Here is a 19,513-nt window from a genome sequence, read left to right as displayed (position 1 = left end):
CAAACATACCCAAACTAGCCATTGTTTGTTTTATTTCGGCTAACACTCCTCCAAATTCAAATTCTCAACGGTCACAGCTATGCCTTATTGTACGTCGCGTATATTTCGTTTTGCTTATACACCATCAAAGAATTTGTCTTACACACTATTGCCGAATTTAACAAAGTTCTGTTCACTGTGTTTGTGAATATGTTTTCCTTTTCTTTTTGTGTTTTGTCTAGGGTATAGTCAATGTCTTAGAATTTCATCACTTTTTATTTTCCTTTGTTTTTTTTTCTCTTTTTTTTTTTCTTGTCTAGGGTATAGTCAACGGCTTAGAATTTCATCACTTTTTATTTATTTATCCGTTTTTTATCCAGGCAAACTTCCGAAGAATTTGGAAGATTCTGGACGAGCCCTCAAAAATATGGGAAGTTTCCTCTTAAGAACGTGAACTAAGGGTCTTGAACCAAATAAGTTCTAACACAACACTTTAATATAAAGATTTAACATTTATTAATAAAAAAAACATGAAAGAAAGTAAATTTAAATGAAAAAATTAAATGATTGTTTTCGTCTTAAAATCGCGTCGTCTCTTCGGTAGCGCGTCCTCTTCTCGACTGACTTCTCTCTTCTTCTTTGCAACTTTAATAGCGAATTCCTTTTGTTCTTAGAGTTGCCATTTCTCCCTTAAATATCGGATCCCACATATATATATTTGTCAAAATGTTTGTTCTATAGAAAATTTTTTCTATTGCGTCTAAATTTTTTATATATATAGAAAATTTTGACAAAATGTTTCCTCCACCAAAAATATATAATATAAAAAAAAATATATAATATAATATATAAAATTTTGTAAGAAGTTCTTTGTCAAAATTTTATTTTCTGAAAATTTTGTCAAAATTGTATTTCTATAGAAAATTTTGCCAAATTTTTAGTTCAATTGGAAATTTTGACAAAATTTTATTTCCATAGAAAATTTTGCCAAATTTTTAGTTCAATTGGAAATTTTGACAAAATTTTATTTCTATAGAAAATTTCTCAGCATTTTGTTTTTATAGAAAATTTTGTCACAATTTATTTTCTATAGAAAATGTTCTCAAAATTTTATTTCTAGAAAAAATGTACTCAAAATTTTATTTCTATATAGTTCTATAGAAATTTTATATTGAAATAAAATTTTGACCAACTTTTTTATAAAAATAGAATGAAAATTTTGTCAAAATGAATGAAAATTTTGTCAAAATTTTATTTCTTTCTTTTGTCAAAATTTTATTTCTATACAAATTTTGTCAAAATTCTATTTTTATAGAAAAGTTGGTCAAAATTTTATTTCAATATAAAATTTCTATAGAAATTCTATAGAACTATATGGAAATAAAATTTTGAGAATATTTTTTCTAGAAATAAAATTTTGAGAACATTTTCTATAGAAATAAAATTGTGTCAAAATTTTCTATAAAAACAAAATGCTGATAAATTTTCTATAGAAATAAAATTTTGTCAAAATTTCCTATTGAACTAAAATTTTGACAAAATTTTCTATAGAAATACAATTTTGACAAAATTTTCTAGAGAAATAAAATGTTGACAAAATTGTCTATAGAAATAAAAATTTGACAAAATTTTCTATAGACATAAAATTTTGACAAAATTTTGATAGAAATAAAACTTAGACAACATTTTCTATAGGACTAAAATTTTGACAAAATTTTCCATAGAAATAAAATTTTGACAAAATTTTCCATAGAAATAAAATTTTGACAAATTTGACAAAATAAAATTTTGATAAAATTTTCTATAGAAATAAAATTTTTACAAAATTTTCCATAGAAATAAAATTTTGACAAAATTTTCTATAGAAATAAATTTATTAAAAAAATTTCTATAGAAATAAAATGTTGACCAAATTAAAATTTTGGCACAGTTTTCTATAGAAATAAAATTTTGACAAAATTTTCTATAGAAATAAAATTTTGACAAAATTTTCTATTTGGTACGAGTGGCAGCCTTGTAACTATCCCAGATGTACAGAGAATTAACAGTCATGACCAGAGATGGTCTGTCTTAAACTGTAAGGTATTTTACATACATTTAGGACGTATTTTAGCATATGTCAAAAACGTCGTATACCTTCGTAAAATATTTAGAATTTGTACAAAAATTTTATAAGAAAATGTTAATATAATAAGTAATTATGCCTTACTTTTTTACTATTGCTAAAGGCAAACTTTGTGTCAAATTTTATAGGCGTCCTTTTGCTAGTTGTATTTCATACAACCATATATTTGGGTTATTTATAAATTTAAATAGGCGTGGTTGGTATTTTGCATTCCCTCACGTTGTAGCTAAATAAATAAATTTTTGCCATAACAATTTCCACAATTTCAATTTAAAAACGCGTTGTATTCAGCCGTTTTTCATATGCCTGCAAATTATTTTAAGTAAAAATTTAAACATAATATTATTATAGAAAAACAAAAATAAAATACTTCAATAGGACTTATGATAGTTTTTGAAATCCAATCTAAGAATCTTGTAAATATTTTTGATTAGTTTGCTAGTTTCAATTCTCTACGTGTAGTTGGTTTAGTTCTATTCAAAAATTCTATCAACAATTGTAATGCATAGAAGCATTCGCGCCTATCTATAATAAATAAAACCTTTCTTCGTTGACATTGAATTTAATTTAGACATGGATTTGGGTTTACAAAGTTGTTTGTTGACAAAATGCCTACATTTATGCTAATTTTAAATGTGTTCCAAATTGAAATTTGTTGGAGAAATTATTGAATTGAATCCCAATTGAATCCCAATTTGAGGAGTACTTTGAGAAATTATTGCTATTGTGTTACTGTTCTACAGCTGAAGATATGGTCTGTTTTTTGTTGAGGGCGCGATTTTCTCAAATTCAATTTTATTCTAATCCGATGGAAAAAAGTTTGATTCCACTTGCTTGAAAAATGAATCAAATTGCCCTTAAATGTGAATGTTCTTCCAAAATACGTCCAATGTCATTGAATTATGGACCTTTGAAAAACAGAACTTCAATTTGTTGGATACAATGAAAAAATTACGGATCACCCTTATACACACATCGTCTATATTCGAATTCATATGTGGACCTGGACAATTTCTATCAAAGGTATTTATTTACCCACTTTGTAAATATTTGAAGAATATCATATGGGAGTATATGTGTGTGCGTGTATGTGTGAGTGCCTAAAGCTCACGGATACACACACACGCACACATACACATCGAAAGTTTCTGTATAGTTGTTAATTTATTTAATGTCTGGAAAACATCATCACATTTTCCTTTCTCCCCCCTCCCCATCTTCATCCCCATCGGCACCCTCATATCCTCTCTCATGGAAGCTTCATCCTGCGGGATATTAGATTTTGAAGTTGCTTTGTTATTTGTTGTGCATACTCTAGATTTTGTCTTCCAAGATTGTTTTTTTTTTTTTTTTGTATTCCAGGAATTCTTCTGTTTGTATTGTTTGAATGAATTAAGAAGAAATGCTCCTTGAGAGATGCTCGTTTTGAGTTATTGCGTGGTTGTGACTACTTTTCAGACAAGGGAGAAATGGCCACGCGTAGAGATTTGTTACTAGAGCTGACGTTGTCTCCTTCACTATAGCAGACAAATGAAAGAGCCATCCAGGGTAGGAATAGGAAAATCTATTTTTGATGGCGTATTAAATCAAATGTCCCTTTTTCATTATATGTGGCAAGGCAACCTGTTGTTGTTTTTGATTCATTGGGTTCAAGTGTATTGCGGAATTGGAAGATTGGAGCAATAGAACTTACCTATTGGATAATTGAAACATGTCCATCATATGGTCGTGGGAATATTGTGGGGGAAATTGACGTCCATAGGAATGGGATCCATAGGATCGATAGGGGCCACCGATAGGTGCATTTGGATACCACATATTTGAATGGAAGTAATTTTGACTAGGATGAGCATGTGGCATGCATTCGACTGTGGGTGATGCACACAAATCCCGTGCATCATTACGCATGAGTCCTTGAGGATGTGCATGATGGGGCGGGTGATGATGATGATGATGATGACGATGATGTTGTTCCGCTGGAACATTTTCTGGCAGGTGGTGGTGTGGGCGTTGAGTTGGGGGCATAGCTAATGATGACAGTGGAGGGAAGTTATAATTGAATTGTATTGTCGACGATGACGTTGGCCTCAGCATCATTTCCGACGGATGATATTTGATATCCTCGTGGTGGTGATGATAGCCTTCAAGTGGCATGGCATTAAAGAATTGGGCATTATCACTATTGGGCATTTCAGAATAATCGGATCCAACTTGTGACGTATTGTCATCGCCCACTTCGGTGACATTATCATTGTCTGGGCCCCACGATGTGATTTCTTCGTCAGCTTTTGCATTTGGGATATCCATGATGGAGTTTTTGCAACCATTACCTACATTCACAGACATTATACTTCTTTCGCTCAATTGTGGAATGTTTTCTGGTCCCATTTCAAGTTTAGATATGACATTTCCATTGGAGTTAAATGACCGAGATCAATATAAACTGAAAGAAAATTAAATAAAAATTTCATTAAAAATGAAAAAAAAAACACACACACACAAAGTAAATAAAATCTGTTGCTAAAAATAATTTACTAGAAATAATCTAATGCTATAAATAGATCAAAAAGATTCATAAGGGAGAATGTGGACAACACACACACACAATTTCATGATTTAATCACGATATTAATTCATCTAATTAATTTCTTAGTTGATATGTTTTCAGTTCCGAAAATGATAGCATAAAAACATATTTGATTAAAAAACAAATTGATTTCAAAATTTCAATGAATTTTTTAATTTATTCAATTAAAAAAAAATTGAAACAATTAAAAAATAATTGATGTTGATTGCAAAAAATAATTAATTTTTTAATTGAGTCAATAAAAACCATTAATTTATGTTGATTGGAAAACTCAATTAGTTTTTTAATTGTTTAATTAGTTAAACTTCAAGTAAAATTCCAATTAACTTTTTAATTAAATCAGTTGAACAATTAATTGAGTTTTGCAATCGACATCGACTAATTGTTTAAATTAAATTGTTAATTTAAACAATTAATTGTTTAATAAAAACCCCGAAAATTTTCGCTCGTTTTCTTAACTAACTTTGTGTTTTAGTTTGATTAAAACAATGATTGTATCAAGTAATTTTTTAATTAAAGATGTAACTACTTTCAATCATTTTCTTAATTGTCTTTGTTTTTTTTGTTTATTAAAATTAAAAAAAAAATCAATAATTTATTCAAGTGACTTGGTCTCCCGAGTTAATTGTATCAATTAACTTTTTTAATTAAAAAATTTCAATCATTGACCTAATTGAATTAATGTTTCGGTTAGAGTAAGAAGTTAATTTATCAATTAATTTTTTAATTGAAAAAAATTTCAGGTTCAATGACCTTTTTAATTGGAAATATTTTGGTGATATTTTTTTCTATGCAATTATATTTTTCGGGGTTTTTATTAAACAATTATTTGTTCGAGTTAACAATTTAATTCAAAAAATTAGTTGATGTCGATTGCAAAACTCAATTAATTGGAAATTGGATTGAAGTTTAACTAAACTGTATTTTAATTTTAAAAATTCTAGAAAAGTCAGAACTAATATATGGGAAAAATAAATTTTATAACTTTTTATGTTTCATTTGTGTATAATTTTTTCTCCTTTTTTACTTAATTTAAATAACGTACCAAAAAAAAAATAAAACAATAATTAAAGTGAAGGAAACATTTTAGTATTGGATAAATTTTAATTTAACCATAATAATTTCCATGAAATAAAATAAAGTTAAATTTGAGTGTATTCAAAACAGTTTCTAGATATTTTGTAGCATGACTTTAAATTACATTTAACTTTTTTTTCGCATAATCTTACAATAATTGTTTTCGTTATTGATGTCTTACTGCTGCTGGGGTTTTTAAGAAATAAGGAAGTGCCATTTCATGTTGTTCATGTAAAAGAATATAATTAAGTCATATCGAAGAAGAATTGAAAATTATTTTTAAAATACCAATCTTTTAAATTAGGGAAATGCAATTCGGTGATCTCTAGAATCTTTGATGGCTTTCGTATCCTGTGTTTTTTTTTTTCAATCTTTGCTTATCACAACATTTGCCACCGACTGCAGTCGATGATCGATCTACAAAATGTAACATCATATTCGGTTAACTCGTTGCTACAGTTATCTGCCTATTGTCCCTTGATGTAAACAGAGGCATTGAAAGGAACGTTGTAATCAGTAGCTAACCACAAGAATTTGCATATAAATTTAAATTTCCTTGCATGTGTGGAACAACTTAGGCTGCAATGAAATCTTGCAAGGGATTACATGAAAATTCGACAAATGAATTACAAACACACACACCCAACAGCTTGCTTTCGATAATGATTGTCAGAATGCAAAAAGAGTTCAACGACAACTGATCGATATCCGGTCACATGTAATTTATAACACGAGAGAATTCACTTCTCATTCAAGACCCATTGGATGTAAACAAACAAAAAATCAAAAGCAGTCTCACAAATGCACAAGAATTCGACTGCCTTAAAGAATCTATTTCTATATCCCTGCCAACATTTCTGGATTTGGAGACACTCGTGGACGATATCTAAATTTTGTGTATACAGCGCCTCCATTGGTGAGAAGTTGTACTACTCCTTACACGGAATAAAATATTTCCTATTAACAGGTTGTTGGTTGGGTATGGCGACAATCCGATATTTCAGGCTCACTAGAATATTCACACGACTGTGGTACCACAGTTGTGAACTTCTCTCCTATCATAATGTTTTCTTTGTTTTTTTTTTTTTTTAAGTAATTAATAAGAATAAATTTACTATTGCTTCACTACAAAATGACTCCTTTAACTATAGTGATGACAAAAGGATCTCAAGTTTGTTTCTGTTTTTTGATAGATTTCTCATCACAGTTGGCGGTTGTCGTAGTGCCATTTAAGGGGCTATGGTGGCGATGGGGATAAAATCAGACTTTGAAATACTTCCATAGTGAACTTATATATGGAACTAAACAAATAAATAAAATGAAAAATCATCTAATCATGATTACCAGCGATAAATTTTCCATTCGGATGTACAAATCCAATTGGAGCCACATTTATCAGCAACTGTCATGACTAGCATTCAGTTTGTAATTTTTAACGGCTTACTGATAACGTTGCCTATGTCATTTGTCATCAATTACATGAAATGCATTTTCCCATTGCAATTTGGTTCCATTACCACAAAAACTATCGTAAATACTTCTTGCTTGAAGTGCTGCGATTTTGCGTAAAGAGTATATTATCTCTCAAATACCTATTTAATTATCACCTACATGAACAAACAAGTAAGGAAAGTCTAAAGTCGGGCGGGGCCGACTATTTATATCCTGCACCACTTTGTAGACTAAATTTTCGATACCATATCACATCCGTCAAATGTGTTGAGTGCTATATATAAAGAATTTGATAGACTTTTACAAAATCTATAGACTAAAAATTTAAGTTGGCTAATGCACTAGGGTGGAACACAATTTTAGTAAAAACATAAGGGAAACATTTAAATCTGAAGCAATTTTAAGGAAACTTCGCAAAAGTTTATTTATGATTATCGCTCTATATATATATGTATTAGAAGTTTAGGAAAATTAGAGTCATTTTTACAACTTTTCGACTAAGCAGTGGCGATTTAACAAGGTAAATGTTGGTATTTTGACCATTTTTGTCGGAATCAGAAAACATATATATGGGAGCTATATCTAAATCTGAACCGATTTCAATCAAATTTGGCACACATGACTATACTACCAATTGCACTCCTTGTGCAAAATTTCAACCAAATTGGGCCAAAACTCTGGCTTTTACGACCATATTAGTCCATATCGGACGAAAGATATATATGGGAGCTATATCTAAATCTGAATCGATTTCAATAAAATTTTGCACACTTGACTATACTACTAATTGTAGTCCTAGTACAAAATGTCAACCAAATTCGGCCAAAAAGCTGGCTTCTGGGCCCATATAAGTCCATATCGGGCGAAAGATATATATGGGAACTATATCTAAATCTGAAGTGATTTCAATCAAATTTTGCACACTTGACTATACGACTAAGTGTTATGTTTGTACAAAATTTCAAGCAAATCGGTATAAAACTCTGGCTGCTGGGTCCATATTAGTGCATATCAGGCGAAAGATATATATGGGAGCTATATCTAAATCTGAACCGATTTCTTCCAAAATCTATAGGGTTCTATTCTGACCCAAATCAGGAACATGTGCCAAATTTGAAGGCGATTGGTCACAAAAATGTGTTCACAGACAGACGGACGGACGGACGGACAGATGTACATGGTTATATCGACTCAGGGACCCACCCTGAGCATTATTGCCAAAGACACCATGTGTCTATCTCGTCTCCTTCTGGGTGTTACAAACATGTGCACTAACTTATAATACCCTGTTCCACAGTGTGGCGCAGGGTATAAAAATGTATTTGGCTAACTATAGTTCAAAAATCAAAACAAGTTGGTATAAAATTCACACAAACAAGCAATTATCTCACTTCAAAAATATCGCTTTCTAAGTTTATATAAAGTACATTTTAGAACGCAAGATCTTATCTATCATAATAAAATAAAGTTAAAATTAAAAGATTTACACATAACAAAGTAAAAGCAAAACATTTAGGATTAAAACAAAATTTGGGCTTAATCAGTAGAGAAACAATAGCAAGATTAAGTAGGAAAATAATTGAAAACGATGTTCTTAAAATATTAGTGTTTCAAATTCAAATTGTTGAGAAATGAGACCCAAATTAGGGTACACTGAAAAAAGGTGAACCCACCATGAAGAAAAACTTTGCTTAATTTTAGAAAATTTAAATTATTTTTAGAAAATTTTAACTATACAGTATTACATCTACACTGACATCACGCCGATATCACAAAATTAAGTAAATATACAAATTGAAGAAAATTTATTAGATATAATTAATTATTTTCACTTGTTAAAGAAAATTTTGTAGATTGAAGCAAAAAATTGGAGTACAAAATTGCAAGAATGTCTTTCGTGTCATAAAAAGTTCAAGATGGGCTCATTTGTAGTAAAATTTACAAATTTAAAGAAATAATGAACTATTTTGTGAGAAGTACGAATTTAGTATTTTTTTTGCTTCATTTTTGTATAATTTTTCCCGTTTTTTAGTTCATTTACCCTGCCAACATTTCAAAGTTCCATTTCATCCTCATCACTACCACAGACTAGTAAATGTAACTACAACAATCGCCAACTGAGCATATCAAAAAGTACAAAATGTACATGAAAGTATTTTGCCATCACTACTGTTAGAAAAGCCATTTTAAATTTTGTGAAACGCCAAGCGCAACTAGATTATTATAATGTATTTAAATAAAAACGAAAATAAAGTGCTGAAAACATAGTTATTATGCCTAAAATTGTGAAAGGTATATGGTGAACAATTTTCGACTTGCCAAATGGAATAAAGTGATTGTTTTTTCAGATATTTTTCCAGACACGCTCCCTCCATCGAAAAAAACAAACGGCTGATAGACGCTGCAACATGTAACTTGCTACGTGTAAATCAACATCATTATTTTATTAATGAAAAAATTATGTTGAATGTGATGAGATAAACGGATAAATGTTATATTTATAAGAATTTATAAATGTTTAATCAAATTAATAAACATCTACACAATCGTCTTTTAGTTGCACACAAAGATTCTTTTACAACTACCTTAAAATGCACTTTTTCTGACAGTTTGAAGGGGCTCTTATTGGCGTCGTTCTAAATTGATCTAAAAAGGCACCTAATTATTGCACTGATGAGAAACTTTTTTGTAGTAACTTGGCGTGGTACAACTTCTCAATAGTGACGGTGCTTTTTCGACGAGTTTTTGATGTCGTAAACGATTGTTTTCGACATGGTGAGGTTTTTCAGTAGTGCCGTCAAATTCAAAAAATGTTGAAAGGGTAACTATTGTACGCAAACAATTATTAGAGTAAAGGAAACTTTCTCCAGACATAATAATTCCATGAACTAAAATATAGTGAAATTGGCTTTAGTGAAATAGAGGCTTCACTTTTTTTTTGAGTGTAAGTACATGAAGAAAATTTTGATTATTTCCTCATATATTTGTCATTAGTGATTCTCTAAAAACTATTAAAAAAAATAATATGGGCATTGAACCACCCTAAATTAGAGCAGATTTAGTTTTACAGAATAAAAATATAAATACCGATTTCTCTACATATATATCAGAACTTTTTAATGAAATAGTATTTCATGTTATTCCCGTGTGGGATTAATCACAAATGTCTTCAATTTGTGTAACCATTAATCATTCTCACATGGTTAAATGTTAAAACAAAATATAGGTTAATAAAAATTATGGGATTTTTTTATATAAAAATATCTGAAATGTTCACAAAAATGTCTTATGATGACTGTTTAATTCAATTATATCGGTGGTCTCCCCATTTCTTTATCATTGCTAATTTATAAAAAATCTTAATTTTAGTTTAATGGTAATACAATACATTAAATTACTCCAGTTTCAGTTTATAGATGAAACCTTGCAAAATTTGGGAAAATTCGACAAATTGGGTTTATTAGAGTATAATGAAATTGTTTTCTCGGCAGGAGTAATATAATGCTCTTGAAACATCCCTATATGACATCCCTATTTCAGCTACATATTTAGTTAATATAGATTAATTTATTTTTCTCCATTTTTATATTTAAAAATTTCTTAAAAGAAATAAGTTTAATTTCGTAATTAACATTTTGAACAGCATTAGCACAAATATCCAGTTATCTGCTCATTTTAACATTTGAAACCTCCAATCCACCACTACTCTCCCCCACACAACCTAAATCATATTACGCCCACTGCTTTAACACACTCTCTTGCTCAAATCAATGCAATCCCAATGACTTTCAAACTATTTTTCTCTGCATGTCAGAAGCAGCGTTGCCATAACTAAATTTTATTTTGGATCAACATTTTTCCAAAATCGGATCAAAATCCCTACCAACGGGCAAATTTTATAGGGTACATGTTATTTTTAGGGAAGTGAAATAAATGTCCTTCCTAAATCAATCGTATAAATAATGGAGTAAAACAAGTATTACCAATTAAAAAATAATTAAGTAAACTATTAATATTGATTAGTGCGGATTAAAAACTACTACACAATATCTATGAAAATCCTTGGATAGACATTTCATTAATAATAAACCAACTAAGTAATATAACGATTCATATGTACATATATATCTGTGGGTTTTTGGGGGACATAAGTACCAGCAAACAAACCGGTTTAATTCCAAAACATTTTGGTATTTTTTTTATTAATTCGTTTTACTCTTTCATACTTTGTTTCTATTTATTTATTAGAATTTTGGCTAATACTAATGCACACAGATTTACTCACATTAACATGCTCGAAATTGCGACAATAAAAAAAGAATAAACATACATATTTATAAACATTTTTTGCAAGTTTTAGTGGCAAGATAATCCACAAATAGATTTTACTTTTAATTTGTACACAGAAAAAAATGTAGGTCATAATAATCATTATTTTGAACTCTTGTTTAAAATTCAAAGTTATTAAAACTTTTACTTAGAATAGGAAACTCGCAATACTTAACATTATAAAAATTATAAATAAAGATGTCACGCCGATTAAAAAAAATAAGTAAATATTTTTCTAAATATTCAAGAAAAATTATTAAAAATAATTATTTTTGTCACTTGTTAAAGAAAATTTCGTAGTTTGAAGGAAAACATTGGAGTTCACAATTGAAAAAATGCTTTTAGGACCATACGAAGTTCTCGATAGTACATTATTGGTAAAATTTACAAATTTAAAAAAAGTCTAAACTATTTTATGAGAGACACGAATTTAGTAAATCTTTATGCTACATTTGTGTATAATTTTGTGCCCTTTAATTTAACTGAAGTATGCAAATATTTTTTAAAGTCAAGGAAACTTTCTCAAAACACAATAAATCCATTTATTAAAGTAGAATTAAAGTGCCATATAGAGTTCACTTTTTTTTTTGAGTGTCCAATTGTCCGTTTGTAAACAGTTCCATACCTTCATATACATATGCATGTATTTATTTGATTATTGATGTGTACTTTTCTCCTCTCATTATTGATGTGGACATTACATGATTACTTTTCTCTTCTCATTTGAGCTTCTTATCTCCCGCTCTCGGATTATAAATTAGCTTTGACCCATATATTTGTTGTTTTCACAATTTGCAAAGGCTATTCAGATTAAGATTATCATTGCAAAACAGAAGCGCTAGATGTCTCTGCCAATATAATGTCATGAATTTTGCGTCAATGTGTTTCACAAAATCGATGTGTCTCACGAAAAATATAAATAATATTTGTGTGTTCGATAAATTTACGAATTAAAAACGTCAAAAGTAATAAAAACAAGACTATGGAAAATAAGTAAAGTAAAGAGTGTTTGTGGGAAGGTGGCTCCTTTTACGTTTTTTTTTCGAACAAAGCTGCATTGGTAACAAATTGGCCGACAAGCAATTTCTACTTATAGCCCCCTGTACACCTTGACATTTGTTCGCCCATATGAAGAGCACAAGACTACCTCTTAAATAATATATTAATTGGTTATTCCTACTATCGTCACTGTACTGCAAGAGCAATTGTTAACAAATAAAATTTATTTAAAATATATCTATTTCAATGTTGACATCAACAGAACAATATGTTTTTCCATTTTTCATTTTATTTGTTGTTTATATATATTTTTTTGTTTTACCCTAAGCAAGTGGTATGTACTGTAAGTGTTGTTCTTCAATTCACAATATTTACTTGAGATTGTTTGGAATTGCTGATTTTATTATTGCTTACAGTTATTGTTGTTATTGTTATTTAATGGCACTTTACGTAGTGCCATAGAGTATTTGTCAATAATATAAAGAAGTTCGAACATTTCACCTAATATTTACTCAAGACATTGTATTTTGCTTCTCGCAATGGGACGTGTGCTCACGTAAAACTGTAATTTATTGAGTCAATTTTGGTGTCGCATTAGACTAACAATCGATCGATTTAGCAGCAAGAAAATTTGTGTTATATGCTTACTAAATTTAAAAAAAGTATTATTTATATATAGAATAAATTTAACACTTTTTTATAAGCACAAGTAAATATTTTCTAAATAGAGATTTTAAACAAAAAAAGGTAAATTTGTTTATAGGACAAATAAATTCAGTCTTTTTTGTCCCAAACTGACATTGCTATGAATCGAAATTAATTATGTCGTCAAAGAATTTTTCTAAAGATTGCCCAACTTAAGTTTGTGAGGTTACACCATGCCTTAACGGCATTTGTAAATAACAAGTTTTGATTACCTCAAAGAAAATATTATGTAATAACCAATTTTCCGCGAATCGAAAATACCGATTAAGTTTCATTGCGAAAATTGTACTTATACTGTACTAATAGCCACCAAGAAAATTGGAAGTTCTTTCCAAGTCCTCACTTTTAATGGATATTCAAAAATAATATTCTGCAGATGGACTTAATTTTCACTTCATTAAAAGTTAATCCAAAGAAATATACAAAAATCCTATATTTTACGCAGTTTTTGCAATAATTTAAAATTTTCTGAATTTACCGGGTATAAAATATAGCAAGGACAAGGTTAGGTATAGTGGCAGCCCGATATTTCAGGCTCATTTAGACTATTCAGTCCATTGTGATGAACTTCTCTCTTTTCACTAAGTTCTGTCCGATTCTATGTTAAGCTCAATGACAAGAGACCTCCTTTTTATAGCCGAGTCCAAACGGTTTTCCACATTGCAGTGAAATCACTTAGAGAAGCTTTTAAAAACTCAGAAATGGTGTTTGGTCGAAACTGGGTTTGAACCCACGACCCTGTGAATGCAAGGCGGGCATACTAACCATTGCTCCACGGTGGCTCCAAGAACAAGTAAAATAGAGGAAATGTCTTCAAAAAATTTTTAAGTGTACAGATAATTTGCGATAAAATATGTGCTACACTTAAAAAAAACACAGAACTAAAACCAATTTAATTCTAATTTAGTTCATTGAATTATTAAGTTTTGTGAAATTTTCTTTGACTCTAATAATTTTTTTCGTGCTTTATGTAAATGAACTAACAAATGTGAAAAAAATTATACACAAATGAAACATAAAGATTTATAAAAATAGTTCAGAATTTCTTAAAATGTGTAAATGTTTACCAATTATGTGTCCATCTTGAAGTTTGTATTGCGATAAAGGCATTTTTGCAAATTTTGAACTCCATTTTTATACCATCCACCATAGGATGGGGGTATATTAACTTTGTCATTCCGTTTGTAACACATCGAAATATTGCTCTAAGACCCCATAAAGTATATATATATTCTGGGTCGTGGTGAAATTCTGAGTCGATCTGAGCATGTCCGTCCGTCCGTGCGTCTGTTGAAATCACGCTAACTTCCGAACAAAACAAGCTATCGACTTGAAACTTGGCACAAGTAGTTGTTATTGATGTAGGTCGGATGGTATTGCAAATGGGCCATATCGGTCCACTTTTACGTATAGCCCCCAAATTTGGCTTGCGATTGCTCTAGAGAAGCAAATTTCATCCGATCCGGCTGAAATTTGGTACATGGTGTTGGTATATGTTCTCTAACGACCATGCAAAAATTGGTCCACATCGGCCCATAATTATATATAGCCCCCATATAAACCGATCCCCAGATTTGACTTCCGTAGCCTCTTAGAGGAGCAAAAGTCATCCGATCCGATTGAAATTTGGTACGTGGTGTCAGCACATGATAACGGTTCATAATCATGGTTGCCACTCGAGCCAAAAATAATCTACCAAAATTTTATTTCTATAGAAAATTTTGTTAAAATTTTATTTCTATAGAAAATTTTTGTTAAAATTTTATTTCTACACGGATGAAAAAGACTGTTTTTCATATGTTCGGCTATAAACATTATATGTTTGGAACACACATTGTTAAACATAATATTTTTGAGTGCAAACATATAATGTTCATAAACTAGCATAACATGTTTGGGACATATATGTTAATATGTTAGAACATATTATATTTGGGACAAAAATGTTTGTAAATATAATATGCTTGGATGCAAACATATATTAATTTAGAAATAGCCTATAAACATATATGTGTTTAGTAGCTTGGAGCGCTATTTAATAGGGAGCGATATTGAATTAAGTTGGTGGTTGTTGCTTGTTATTACAAAATTAATATTTTATTTTCCCTTGGGCAATTGATCAGCTACTTCTTTCATCCTTACAAACTGTGTGGTCCGCTGTTCGAATCCCCGTCCGGCAAAAGGTAAAATTAAAATAAAGAAATCATAAAATTGAATAATTTCTTCTACAATGTTTGTATTACAGAAAAAGGTGCTAAGAACTAAAAAATCTCGTGGAAGTGAGAAAGATGTGAGGGAATATACAATTAGGCAGAAACAAAATTTTGAGCATTCAGGTCGAAAACCTATGTTGTTAGCACCTATATTACCTGTTTATTTTCATAATTCATTATGATTGTAAATATATAAATAAATAAATAAAATTTTGAGCACAATATTGTTTGGGAGAATTTTTTTAAGCATATAATATTTGTGGGTGCAAAATGCTTCCAAACATATTATATGGTCACATAATAACATGTTGTTTTTTGGAAGACAACATTATTGAATTTGGATGCAAAAATACAAAATGTTTGGAACATAGACTACCCAAACATATATTGTTTAGACCAATATGCTTTCAAACGTATTATATATTGGAAGAGATCAAACATATAAATGTTTGGGCAATACCCAAAAATGTATATGCTTGAAGCAAAATATGTTTGGGAGTATATGTTACAGAAGCGATTTTTTGTGAGGGTGTATAGAAAATCTTGTCAAAATTTAATTTCTATAGAAAATTTAGTCAAAATTTTATTTCTATAGAAATTTTTTTTCCAAATTTTATTTCTATAGATTTTTTCCAAATTTTACTTCTATAGGAAATTTTGTAAAAATTTTATTTCTATAGAATTTTTTTTTTTAAATTTTATTTCTATAGATAATTTAGTCAAAATTTTATTTCTATAGAAAATTTTGTTAAAATTTTATTTCTATAGAAAAGTTTGTTAAAATTTTATTTCTGTAGAAAATTTTGTCAAAATTTTCTTTCTACACCCTCACAAAAAATCGCTTCTGTAACATATACTCCCAAACATATTTTGCTTCAAGCATATACATTTTTGGGTATTGCCCAAACATTTATATGTTTGATCTCTACCAATATATAATATGTTTGAAAGCATATTGGTCTAAACAATATATGTTTGGGTAGTCTAAGTTCCAAACATTTTGTATTTTTGCATCCAAATTCAATAATGTTGTCTTCCAAAAAACAATATGTTATTATGTGAACATATAATATATTTGGAAGTATTTTGCACCCAAAAATATTATATGCTTAAAAAAATTCTCCCAAACAATATTGTGCTCAAAATTTTATTTATTTATTTATATATTTACAATCATAATGTATTATGAAAATAAACAGGTAATATAGTTGCTAACAACATAGGTTTTCGACCTGAATGCTCAAAATTTTGTTTCTGCCCAATTGTATATTCCCCGACATCTTTCTCACTTCCACGAGATTTTTTAGTTCTTAGCACCTTTTTTTTGTAATACAAACATTGTAGAAGAAATTATTCAATTTTATGATTTTTTTTTATTTTAATTTTACCTTTTGCCGGACGGGGATTCGAACAGCGGACCACACAGTTTGTAAGGATCAAAGAAGTAGCTGATCAATTGCCCAAGGAAAAATAAAATGTTAATTTTGTAATAACAAGCAACAACCACCAACTTAATTCAATATCGCTCCCTGTTAAATAGCGCTCCAAGCTACTAAACACATATATGTTTATAGGCTATTTCTAAATTAATATATGTTTGCATCCAAGCATATTATATTTACAAACATTTTATGTCCCAAACATAATATGTTCTAACATATTAACATATATGTCCCAAACATGTTATGCTAGTTTATGAACATTATATGCTTGCACTCACAAATATTGTGTTTAAAAATTTGTGTTCCAAACATATAATGTTTATAGCCAAACATATGAATAACAGCCTTTTTCATCCGTGTATAGAAAATTTTGTGAAAATTTTATTTCTATAGAAATTTTTTTTAAATTTTTTTTATGTCTATAGAAAATTTTGTCAAACTGAATTATATACGTATTTGATCGATCTTTTTTGATTTAATATAACCACGTATGGACTTACATACAATTTAGAAAACGGTGTTAGGAGGTTTTTAGATACCTTGCCATCGGCAAGCGTTACCGCAACTTAAGTAATTCGATTGTGGATGGCAGTGTTTAGAAGAAGTTTCTACGCAATCCATGGTGGAGGGTACATAAGATTCGGCCTGGCCGAACTTACGGCCGTATATACTTGTTTCTATATACTATAGTTCAATGACTGGAGTGGGGGGGGGGGGGGGGATGGATTTGCGAGTTGAAGATGGTATCGATGTGAATTTCCTATTGTTATGAATATTGACGGCAAACATCGATCACATCATCTGCCAATGAGTGAGTAACAGGAAAATTTTTTGCGTAGGAACTTCTACTAAAGGCTGTCATCCACAATCGAATTACTTGGGTTGCGATAACACTTGCCGATGGCAAGGTATCGTAAAACTTTTTAACACTGTCTTCTAAATTGTAAGTTAGCCCATACGGGGTATATATTAAACAAAAAAAGGCCGATTAAATACGTATATAATCTAGTTTGACAAAATTTTCTATAGAAATAAAATTTTGACAAAATTTTCTATAGAAATGAAACCTTGACAAAATTTTCTATAGAAATAAAATTTTGACAAAATGTTCTATAGAAATAAAAATTTGACAAAATTTTCTATAGAAATAAAAACTTGACAAAATTTTCTATAGAAATAAAATGTTGACAAAATTTTCTATGAAAGTAAAATGTTGACAAAATTTTCTATAGCAATACAATTTTGACAAAAATTTCTATAGAAATAAAATGTTGACAAAATTTTGTATAGAAATGAAATTTTGACAAAATTTTGTATAGAAATAAAATGTTGACAAAATTTTCTACAGAAATAAATTTTTTACAAAATTTTCTATAGAAATAAAATTTTGACAAACATTTCTATAGAAATAAACTTTTGATAAAACTTTCTATAGAAATGAAATTTTAACAAAACTTTCTATAGTAATAAAATTTGACAAAATTTTCTATGGAAATAAAGTTTTGGTAGATTACAACATTTTCTATGGAAATAAAATTTTGACTAACATTTGTATAGAAATAAACTTTTGACAAAACTTTCTATAGAAATGAAATTTTGACAAAACTTTCTATAGTAATAAAATTTGACAAAATTTTCTATGGAAATAAAGTTTTGGTAGATTGTTTTTGGCGATATGGACCAATTTTTGTGTAATAAGTCATCGGCTATATATAACTAAAGACCGATATGGACCAATTTTTACATGGCTGTTAGAGGCCATATATTGACAAAATGTACCAAATTTCAACCGTATCGGATGACTTTTGCTCCTCCAAGAGGTTCCGGACGTCAAATCTGGGGACGGTTTATATGGGAACTATATATAATTATGGACCGATATGGACCAATTTTTGCATGGTTGTTAGAGACCATATACTAACACCATGTACCAAATTTCAACTGGATCGGATGAATTTTGCTCTTCCAAGAGGCTCCGGAGGTCAAATCTGGGGATCGGTTTATATGGGGGCTATATATAATTATGGACCGATATGGACCAATTTTTGCATGGTTATTAGAGGCCGTAAACTAACATCAGGTACCAAATTTCAACCGGATCGGATGAATTTTGCCCCTCCAAGAGGCTCCGGAGGTCAAATCTGGGGATCGGTTTATATGGGGGCTATATATAATTATTGACCGATATGGACCAATTTTTTCATGGTTGTTAAAAACCGTATACTAATACCACGTACTAAATTTCAACCGGATCGGATGAATTTTGCTCCTCCAAGAGGCTCTGGTGGTCAAATCTGGGGATCGGTTTATATGGGAGCTATATATAATTATGGACCGATATGGACCAATTTTTGCATGGTTGTTAGAGACCGTATACTAAGACCACGTACCAAATTTCAACCGGATCGGATGAATTTTGCTGCTCCGGGAGGCTCCCCAAGCCAAATTTGGGGATCGGTTTATATGGGGGCTATACGTAAACGTGGTCCGATATGACCCATTTTCAATACCATCCGACCTACATCAATAACAACTACTTGTGCCAAGTTTCAAGTCGATAGCTTCTTTCGTTCGGAAGTTAGCGTGATTTCCACAGACGGACGGA

At 29.9% G+C, this 19,513-nt stretch overlaps 1 protein-coding gene across 7 annotated transcripts in view; it reads right to left on the bottom strand.

Annotated features, from left to right (window-relative positions):
- gce (germ cell-expressed bHLH-PAS) overlaps positions 1–19,513 on the bottom strand; it is a 77,239-nt gene that overhangs the window by 22,626 nt on the left and 35,100 nt on the right. For all 7 annotated transcript variants that reach the window (XM_075298201.1, XM_075298199.1, XM_075298200.1 and 4 more), the window contains one exon: positions 3,798–4,547. In XM_075298201.1, coding sequence (XP_075154316.1) covers positions 3,798–4,492 — 695 coding nt within the window. In that variant the 5' untranslated portion in view covers positions 4,493–4,547. The remainder of the gene's footprint in view (positions 1–3,797; positions 4,548–19,513) is intronic.

This window comes from Haematobia irritans, chromosome 3, assembly GCF_050003625.1.
Source record: "Haematobia irritans isolate KBUSLIRL chromosome 3, ASM5000362v1, whole genome shotgun sequence".
NCBI lineage: Eukaryota > Metazoa > Arthropoda > Insecta > Diptera > Muscidae > Haematobia > Haematobia irritans.
This window is presented reverse-complemented; position numbering and strand designations above follow the sequence as displayed.